Raw genomic sequence first — 9,756 nt, 5'->3', positions numbered from 1 at the left:
GTCCTTGTTGTCGAAACATTTACGAAATTAAATAGTTGGCAAATTTGTTTATTTTGTTAAAGATGCAAACATGTCTACATTCTATCAGCCAACGTAGCATAACCTTTAACAATACTCCATACCGTGTGAATAAGTGACTATTAATTCGGTGTATTACCCAATGCCATATACTGTTTTCGATTATCAAAACAAAAAACGGAAAATGGGTCATTTTCCGTTTTTTGTTTTCCTATTTCTCAACGGAAATCGGGAAACCGCTCGTTTCCCGATTTTGGTTTTCTCATTTGAAAACGAAAATCCGTTGGCCGCAAAATACACGGACCATAAGCCTAAACACTTATGTTCGTCCACCGCTAAGAAGCTTATTCGACTGCATTTCCCACAATGCTTAGGTGAGCTTTTACTAAACAGATTTGCAGGCGACACAAGAAACATCCGGGTCTCTCAGGTTCCCGTCTGGCGACCCGTCGCCATTAGTGCTCGCCCGTTGTAACGGATATATTTTTGGGGGTCAAAATCTCTAAATTGTCACGTTTTCCAGCTTTTGGAAAACATTTAACGACTGGTTAAGGGCATTTTGTTTTCCTTTGAAAGAAAACGCCTTAAATTCGGGGGTCTTGGCCCCGCGTGGCGAGCTTTCGTCCTCTTTACCAGCAGGCTCCGTAACTTGAGACGCCGAAATCGTGTCTCTATTTTTTCTCGGGTTGTTTTTGTGTCAAGATGTCGCCGTGATGGAGTGTCCGTGTTTGACAGAAATGAACCAGGGCCTTCGTCGCCTGACCCACACTCACTATAGCCTAATTTCCCCTTTAGTTTTTCTGTTTGACGCTCGAGAGCTCGGCGGCTCTCTCCCCGAAGCTCTGCCCCAGACTCGCTCACTGCACGGAAACAAACATGGAGAAAAACCCCAACAGCAGCACCAACACCAAGGTTCCGCCCCGTTCCAGCTCCGCGGGCCCAACACCGGGCGACTCTAAACCCAAAACAGGTGAAAATACCTTAGTACGCAACACAAACGTCACTCAAAGTTGTCAAACATGCTGCACTCGCAGCTAAACACATTGCCTTGTGGCCTGCTGGGGCCTAGCAGTGGCGCAGAGGTTGTTTATCTGGTACGGCTGACGTCGCTGTCAAACGTTTGGCCCACTCACAGTCACAAATGTAACGTTATCTAATACTTGCACACAGCACTGTATTTGTAAATCCCATTGCTCTGTATAGATGCACCGCAGTAGTCCAGATACGTGGATGCAAAGCACACTGACACATTTAAACAGTTAACTTTTGCAAAAACAAAGTTTTACCTTTTTAAACTAGTTGTTTCCAAATTCACCAATTTGATTAAGTGACCGTTCTGTAAGCCCACTTTCAGAATATTTGCACCGGTTCTTGGTTTTGTATTATGTAATTCGTCTCATACACATGTTTCCTTCTTACGTTTATTTTTGTACTGTGTGTGTGTGTGTGTGCCTCAGTACTTTCTGGTCTTAAAAATCAGGCATCACCAAAATAAATATGTTTATATTGAAGGATAATATTTCTGTTATGTTGCTTATAAATGTTTTTTTTTTCTTTTCCAGAAGGTAAAAATAATGGAGGCTCAAAGCGCTACAGCCGCAAGCATGAGCCCTCCTATCCTAAAAGCGAAAGTTTCCAAGGCTCTCGGCACACCACTTCACAGAAAAGCAAGACTTTTGACAAGAGACCACCTCAGAGAGGTGGAGCACGACAGTATGGCATTACAGGTGGAGGACGACGGGAGGAGGTTGGTATTCTTAAAGGATCTTCCTTTTAAATTTGAAAACATTTTCAGCAGCATGACTAATAAAGAAGATAAAAAAGCACAACAATAGCTTTTCGGTTGAAATAAGATTTATAGATTCTTATCCTCTTCTGCCTCTACAGGTAGCAGATACACGCCGGGCTGAGTTTAGCCCGGCTCAGTTTGCTGGACCGAAAAAAGTAAGCCTCAACCACTTGCTAAACTTCACCTTTGAACCCCGTGGAGGTAATGGTGGCTTCGGAGATGGAGGCCACTCCGGTTGGGGCCGCCGAAACAAATGGGGCCACAAGCACAAGCCCTTCAACAAGGAGCTTTTTCTGCAGGCCAAGTAAGCAACCCCTCCGTACCCAACATGAAACAGATGGCTTAAAAATGTATGCGTTAACAAACTTTTTGTGTTTTAGTTGCCAGTTCTTGGTGACCGATGACCAGGACTACAAGGCTCACTTCACTGATCCAGACACTCTGGTCAACTGGGACTGTGTGCAGCAAGTGGTGAGTGCCTGTAATTTGTTGAACTGTGCTACCAGTACATGTGTAGATGTAATAAAGCCCACATTTCTTTGCATACGAATGCATGTAAATGACAATCCATTTGTGTACGTCGACAGCGCATTTACAGTCATGAGGTGCCGTCGTGCCCCATCTGCCTCTACCCTCCTTTGTCAGCTCGCATCACCCGGTGCGGACACATCTTCTGTTGGCCATGCATGCTGCACTACCTGTCTCTTGGTGACAAGAGCTGGTCCAAGTGCCCAATCTGCTATGAGGAAGTTCACACCGCTGACCTGAAGAGGTAAATAAGAAATAAATACAGATATAGATGTATAGAGATATATAGATATATAGAGATATATAGAAAACAATAAAAACTTTCACATAGAGGCAGATTAATTTTTAATTTATTTTGGTTTTCCGACTTAATTCCAACAATTGGTTCCATTTTGTAGTGTGGTTGCTATGGAGACCAGACAGTATGTGGCTGGAGATGTTATCACCATGCGCCTGATGCGCAGGGAAAAGGGTGCTCTGGTGGCCATGCCGAGCTCTCAGTGGGTGAAGGTGGAGGAGCCTGTTCGCTTTGGAGGTGAGAGACAGAGGCATCTTTTATGAAAGAGACTCCTAGTTTCCTCTCAGCATCATAGTCTTCAAAATTATTTTGTGGCTTACAGTAATTCTATAGCAACTTCAACATACATGCTTGTTACGTCCTTGAACAAGTTGGGTTATATTGTTGGAAGATTTCCTACTCAATTCTTTATGTTGTGTCAGTGTATTCATCCTAAAAGAGATGATTCCCATACTTTATATTCAATCTGGTTTTACGTGTGTTTTCTAGATACGTGTCTCAGTCCGTACTCCAAGCTGCTGCTGACCTCCCCGATGCAGGTTCAGAGCTTGGTGGCAGAAGAGAAGGCTGTCCTGCAGTCTCAACTTAGCCAGGAAGGGGGGGTTGCCCAATGCTGTTTCATCCAGAGGGCCCTTTGCCTTTTGCAGGTAATGGAAGCTCAAAAGTGAACCAATAGACAGAACAAAACATAGTCACAGTATGAAATGAGTGCCTTACAAATATATAAAAGAAGCAAGCATGAAAAACACAGTTTTGTTATGTCATCGAATGTAAATCAGTGTATTTTTCTGTTGCGTGTCACCAGCTGAAATAAGAAACTTACTCTACAACTACAACCACACATAACTGTCGACTGATATTTACCTTGCTAACCTTTATTCACCTCTCTGTATGGCTGCGTCTACTACCGAACACTTGCGCACTTCGACCACTGACTTTCAGTGCTTAGGGCGCCACACTGACATAACCAACAGAATTCAGTGCACTGAAAGTACCCGGATGGCGCACTGCAAACGGTCAAAAAATTCAGTGTAAAACGATAGACACTACTCGCACTAAACGGGCGCTATCTTTGCTACGTAGCAGAAGAGGAGGAGCCCTTTCCGCTAGCTTTTCATTCATTTATTTATATCCTCCTGCCGCGATTGTGGAGGTGTCGCAGTTTGCACGTGTTTGGAGAAAGGGGTACACAAGGGACAGAAATAGGGCAAGAAGTGCGTTCATTTTGTCAGTTTTTCGCGGGTATCGCGAGCAGATTTGCTGACGTCACTTCCGGCTTAATTTCGCGGGTGCCACGAACAGATTTGCAACTGCCAATTGGTTAACGTAAGCGTTCCATTTGATACAGCGCTTATCAGCGACAGAGTGCACTACAGATGTCAATGCTCGGTATTATAGTGCACTGTATTGCAGTATACTTCGTAAAGTGTTTGGTAGTAGACACGGCCTATGTCTTTCTGGTTTAGGAGCGGGAGGAAATGCTGCTGAAACAGCAGCAGAAGGCAAATGTTAGAGACAGTTTTGACTTGTCCTGTCTGACTCTGGAAGAACCTTCTCCTGTGGAGGAAGTGATTACTACCACCAGCAGCACCAAGGTGAGTCTATAAAATATTCTTTTCAACATTCTTGGTCCAACAATGTTTTATATATTATGACAGAAATAAAATTGACTTACTTGCATATCCTCCCCAATGCCATAGCTTTTAAGATAAGATAATCCTTTATTAGTCCCTCAGTGAGGAAATTACAGGATTACAGCAGTACTGCTCACAAGTAAATAAGATAAAACAAATCACGTAATTTAAATAAACAGTAGGACGGTAATAAAACAGATTAAAAATTAGCAGTAAAAAAATATTAAATATACAGATGGAATAAAATATACAGATGGAATAAAAAAATACACATATGGAATAAAGAATTTGTATACAAGAACTTGAACATACTTAAACATAGTGGATATTGCACTTTTTATTATATGGTATTATGCTTATGATTTCAAAGAGATTTGTCTGTCCTTTTGTAGCCTGTGCTGCAGTACTCCTCTGCATTTGATGATGAGGTGGCTGAGGGCCCAGAGGAAGCCATTGCAGAGCTGACAGGTTTCCCTCAAGGTATTTTGGAGAGTGTGCTCGAGGAGCCTCCAGAGGCTACGATGGGTGCAGCCCCAGAGACCCAACCTGTTGAGGAGAGCCCTGCCAGCCAGGCCGAGTCAGGCCGCCCTTCAACCAACGTGGTGCACGGACCCTACTACTATTTTTACCAAGGTGATTAATTCCCTGCTCTCCTGGCCTAGCCTCGTAGGGGTTCTCCTGCCTATAATCTGGCATTGATTTTTAAGATTGGCTGCTGTGGGAAATGTAATTTTAAGGAAACCAAGTTGCAATCTTCCTGTTTACATACAAGCTAACTGATAGTTGAATCTAGTCGAATTAAGACATGGGACAAATCAGCTGTTCATCTAGAGCTGATGAATTTTGTTTGATTAGTAAAAATCTAAATTACGTCACATCGGCATGATTTAAACATAACTAGAAAATATTGTACACAAGAATGTTAGGAGTTAATGGAGTTTGACCATGCAAGGGTCAGACTGGAATGAAAATACTTTGTCTTGGCTGTAGGTTTCTCTTGCCTTACCTTTTTTAGATTTCAGTGTTGACTTGTCTTACCTCTCCTGTGTGTCCCTCCAGCTGATGACTGCCAGCAGATGTTCCTGCATCCTGTGAATGTACGCTGTCTGTTGCGTGAATACGGCAGCTTGGAGGCCAGTCCGGATTCCATCACTGCCTCTGTGGTGGAGATAGTAGGACACACAGTCTCTGAGGTCAGCAAAACAAAGAAACACAAATCAAATGTCATTACGATCATTTGACTTTAGCTTTTTTAACAAATAGTGAAAGGTGATCAAGTTTTAGGCCGTATATTTTTCTTCTTCTCTAACTTGAACTCTTTGAAAATGGCAATCGCAGTTATTGCTTTAACTGACTTTTCAGCCATGGCTCTGTTACAGGACATCCGTCGGCGGCATCGCTATCTGGCACATCTGCCTCTTACATGCGAGTTCAGCATCTGTGAGTTAGCTCTCCAGCCGCCAATCCTGTCCAAAGAAACTCTGGACACATTTGCAGGTTAGAACACGTTGGCTCTTCACATAATGTGCATTTACAGTTGTAGGGTATTTCATTGATTGTGACTGTTGATTGTATATATTTTCCTAGATGACTTGGAGAAGAGAAAGCACCTGAGGCAGAAGAAAGCAAGGGATGAGAAGCGCAGAGAGAAGCGAATTGAAATTGAGGAGAACAAGAAGCAGGGTAAATGTAAGTACAGAAGTTCAGCTCACTAGCTAATAATTATGCCTCCAGTAAAATTCACACACATCTGAGAGATATCAGACTGAGATTTGTAACTGTATTGGCATTCATATGTTCTCCAGATCCAGAGGTGCATATTGGATTGGAGAACCTTTACCATTTCCCAGCATTTGGATCTCCTCCTCACAATAACAGCCTCCTTATGGAGCCTGACTTCACATTTGTCCCCTCTTTATCCCTGAGCAGCAGTCCTTCCTCTGGTAAGATAATATCCATCCTCTGGTCCTTTATTGTGTAGTGCTATACATGTAATCTATGTCTGTTGTTGTCTTATTTTTAAGCATTTGAGCATTGTTAGTTGAGCTAAGTTCCTTTTGTTGTTTTTAGATGGAATGAGATTCCCAAATCTGAATGGGCCAAGCTCTTCACCCATTGTGGGTAGTGTGGAGGATGACGTCCACTGTATGTCATTTGCACAGGTATGTATGGTAACTAATTAATTGAGACTGTCTTTGTCAGAAGCTATATGAGGTCTTATATTGGAGAACATAACTTATATACTTGACTTGGTCCTGTGTCCTAGATGCTAAGAGATGGGAAAGCCAGAGGTGATGCTGGGGCCAGGATCACTCCAAAGAAAGGTAGTACCAGATTGTAGATGTTGATGTGATAAATGTAATGTTATAATTTGAATAGCAAAAAATAAATGTACTGATTAATAAACTGTGTGCTGTAAGTTTAAACCTCCTGTTGAAATTGAAAAAATACATATATATTCGCTAGACTCTGTAATTATAGAGTTTTGTTTATGGACATGCATTCTGTGTTAACATTGTGATACATGAGAGATGAATCTGCAGGCTGGCTCTTGAAAGCTGACTGCAGCAGTCAGCACAACATTCTATATCCTGCATGCATTAGTATTAGTACTAGTATTAGTATTAGTACATTACACCGATAATAAGTCAAATAATTTTCCTCTGCCTCCTTCCAGTAATGTAATGGTATTTGCAAAATTCCATCGTGCCCAAAAAAAACAACCAATAAGGGGCAAGGAGTCTCTAACAATGTGGCGGTCACTGCTTGTGAAGCTTGTAAATACCAATCAAACTGTGACACTGGGAAGTACTCATTAAATATGAATTAAGATTATTTTACTGCATTGTTTATTTCTCACTTCAAACGTTTTCAGAAACATATTTCAGTGTACCGTTTAGCTGTTAGAAAGTGTATGACCCTGTCGCTGTGTTAGTGTCAAGCTAAAAAGCACTGCCTAGTGGCAGTTAAATCAGTTATAATTTATCACTAAAGTAATCCTGAAAAAAAATCTTCACTTGTGAAAAGATCTGCGAGATTGCCATTTACAACATAATACATTTCTATATTCATAGTTTCTTCACATGGGACTACAAGTACCACCAAAGGATAGGCGTGTGTGGGAGAAATGGGTGGAGCGTTGTGTATGATTGTGTATTTCCTGTAAAGCCTGTTTTATTTTTTTACGGCTGTTTAGCAGTGTAACTCCCTAAAGGCTTCCTGAAGTCATTATTGTGTCTGGTGTCACACAGATAATCTGCTAGCTCCCCCAGCAGCTGACAGCGATGGGGAGAGCGACGGGTCCGACCGTGTCCCTGTGCCCAGTTTTCAGAACTCCTTCAGCCAGGCTTTTGAGAAGGCGCTTCTGCAGCTGGACAGCGGTCCAGCCACTCTTCCACAACTTGTGGTTGACCCAGGTCTGGCCTATGAATTAACTGTATCAAGTACATTTAATTTTGATATTTTCAAAGCTAAATTGTTTTAAGACATGCACTCGTCCTTGGTCTCTTTGTCTTTCAGATGAGAAAGGTGGAAAGAAGAAAAAGAAAAAGCAGAAACTTCTTTTCAGCACATCCATGGTTCACACAAAGTAGACAACACTGAAGTACATTTAATCATATTGTTTCTTGAGTTGACCTTCCTACTGCTTGTGTTTTTACGGCCATGAAGATATTTCTTGAAGCTGTAAGCTATGGAAAGGGGTTTTATTAGGTAGCCAAAATTAATTTTCTTTGATCCTTGTGCTATGGGCTCGATTCATTGTTTGGGTGGCTTGCCATCCGTTTAATATACCTTAATTTGTACAACTAGGTCGAAGCTTTGCTACAACCTCCTGGCACACTGCAAGCCTTATGGATAACATTTTGTTGAGATGCGAAGTAAAGCCGTGATTTAACAAGCTCCTGGCTCACATTATCTGCGCTTTAGGCTTTTTATGGCTTGTATCACAGCGGTTGCTTTGTGATGTCTTACTTTCCTGAAGTTGACCCTGTACATCTAAAATCCATGAGTGACATTGTTGAGATCTTTATGGGTGCAAAATATTAGAGTAGCAGTCAGCCAGCTGCAGGCCCGCTGCACCTTTTTTAAAGCTTTCCAAGATACTCAGTGGTCAGGCATCAGTGTTGAACTTCAGCTTTGAATAAATGAAAACCAGTACATTTCAGTGATTATCACAGGTAAAAATTTGAAAAAAGTTGGATTAGTTTTTCATCGCCCTTTTAGAGGATGCATTTTGGATTGAGCTCAATGCCCTGGGATTTTGTAACAACATGAATACATAATATTCTAATACCATTGCAAAAATGCAGTATTGTATTAAGAGAGATTTAGATCTGTTGGTTCAACAGAACTCCAGTATATATTCTGCATGGTTAAACCACAAGTATGCACTGTCTTCTCATTCAGTTTATTCTTTGTCATCTTCTGTTGTAGAAGGTTTACTTTATTTTTAACATTACTCCCCCAGTTTATTTTCAGTGTTGAAAATGTGTGAAGTTAGGAAATTGCTGACATTTAAAGAATGCTTTTGAAAGCTGGAGAAATGAATTGATCATTTTGTTATGTTTGAGGGTTCTTTAAGTCACCTTTTTAAGTTTGAGCAGGTTGAAAGACTAGTGAACAAAACTTGTCTGTTGAAGTGAATAAAAAATGATGCACAATCAAATAACTGACTATTTCATGTGGCTATTAGCTAATGCCAAGGATCCAATAAAGGTTCCTTTTTGGGCAGGTCAAACACCAAAAATCGCCATCAAATTAGGACTGCCATTTTTAGATGTAGTATTTAATTCTCGCCATAAGAGGGCAGTCCTGATGAGCCGGATGTCTGCGATCTATTTATCACAGCAACAGAGCAAAGCTCAGAGCAAGGTCAGACATTAATAAAATGCATAAATGATGTGGGTTTTCTTGTTCATATGACAAACTATCTCTTCATTAGCACTTTTTTTTCCATTGTGTCCAACTATATCAAATGGTCAGTCACTCTTACAGGATTTTGTTTTTTTATTATAATGTATTGATTATTTCTATGTAGCTGAGATGGGATAGTTCTCGCCCAATCAAGCAAAAGCTGCATCAAGCTATCCACATTCAGCTCTACATCAGCCCGAGAGTCAGGGGGATATGCATGTAAGATACACTACTTGCACTTAGGGTTCATTATAAAACCATTAAATGAAAATTAACTTATTCAATACATGGGCATTTAGAAAACTTGGATATGTCATTTTTTTAAAACTACTCCTTTGGTTTTAATTGGAGTTAATATTTATACAGCCCACTTGGTGTTCAGTTACAGAAAACACAAATAAGGAATTGTATGTACAAATGTAAATGTCGATTGACTGCATTAAAAAAAAACAAAAGACCTGAACTGCGCCCACACAAAGTGAAGGTAGCCTTCTTTTCTGGAAAACATTGAAACAATGTTTTTTAACCACAAGTGACGTTTGAAGCTGTGTCTTGGTGTATTTTCGATACGTTGT

The 9,756-nt window shown here is 41.0% G+C and overlaps 1 protein-coding gene across 1 annotated transcript; it reads left to right on the top strand.

Annotated features, from left to right (window-relative positions):
- Nucleotides 1-449: 449 nt before the first annotated feature.
- rnf10 (ring finger protein 10) lies at nucleotides 450-8,936 on the top strand. Its single transcript, XM_068604490.1, has 17 exons — nucleotides 450-988; nucleotides 1,581-1,765; nucleotides 1,906-2,111; nucleotides 2,188-2,278; nucleotides 2,395-2,579; nucleotides 2,734-2,870; nucleotides 3,123-3,280; nucleotides 4,100-4,228; nucleotides 4,660-4,900; nucleotides 5,327-5,460; nucleotides 5,647-5,764; nucleotides 5,855-5,956; nucleotides 6,073-6,210; nucleotides 6,338-6,429; nucleotides 6,534-6,591; nucleotides 7,519-7,683; nucleotides 7,787-8,936. The coding sequence occupies exons 1-17, from the start codon at nucleotides 895-897 to the stop codon at nucleotides 7,858-7,860; spliced, it is 2,307 nt and encodes a 768-aa protein (XP_068460591.1). The 5' UTR covers nucleotides 450-894; the 3' UTR covers nucleotides 7,861-8,936.
- Nucleotides 8,937-9,756: the final 820 nt, after the last annotated feature.

Source organism: Clinocottus analis, unplaced genomic scaffold (genome assembly GCF_023055335.1).
Source record: "Clinocottus analis isolate CAN_PGR_092001 unplaced genomic scaffold, fCliAna1.0.p SCAF_7, whole genome shotgun sequence".
NCBI lineage: Eukaryota > Metazoa > Chordata > Actinopteri > Perciformes > Cottidae > Clinocottus > Clinocottus analis.
Note: the sequence above shows the minus strand (reverse complement) of the source record. Positions and strands in the feature narration are given on the sequence as shown.

Bases quoted from the DNA above. Each gene is read 5' to 3' on its own strand.
- rnf10 (XM_068604490.1), top strand. From the start codon at position 895: ATGGAGAAAAACCCCAACAGCAGCACCAACACCAAGGTTCCGCCCCGT. The intron at 2,279-2,394 runs GTGAGTGCCTGT...GTACGTCGACAG, and splicing joins GGGACTGTGTGCAGCAAGTG to CGCATTTACAGTCATGAGGT. The intron at 6,211-6,337 runs GTAAGATAATAT...TGTTGTTTTTAG, and splicing joins GAGCAGCAGTCCTTCCTCTG to ATGGAATGAGATTCCCAAAT.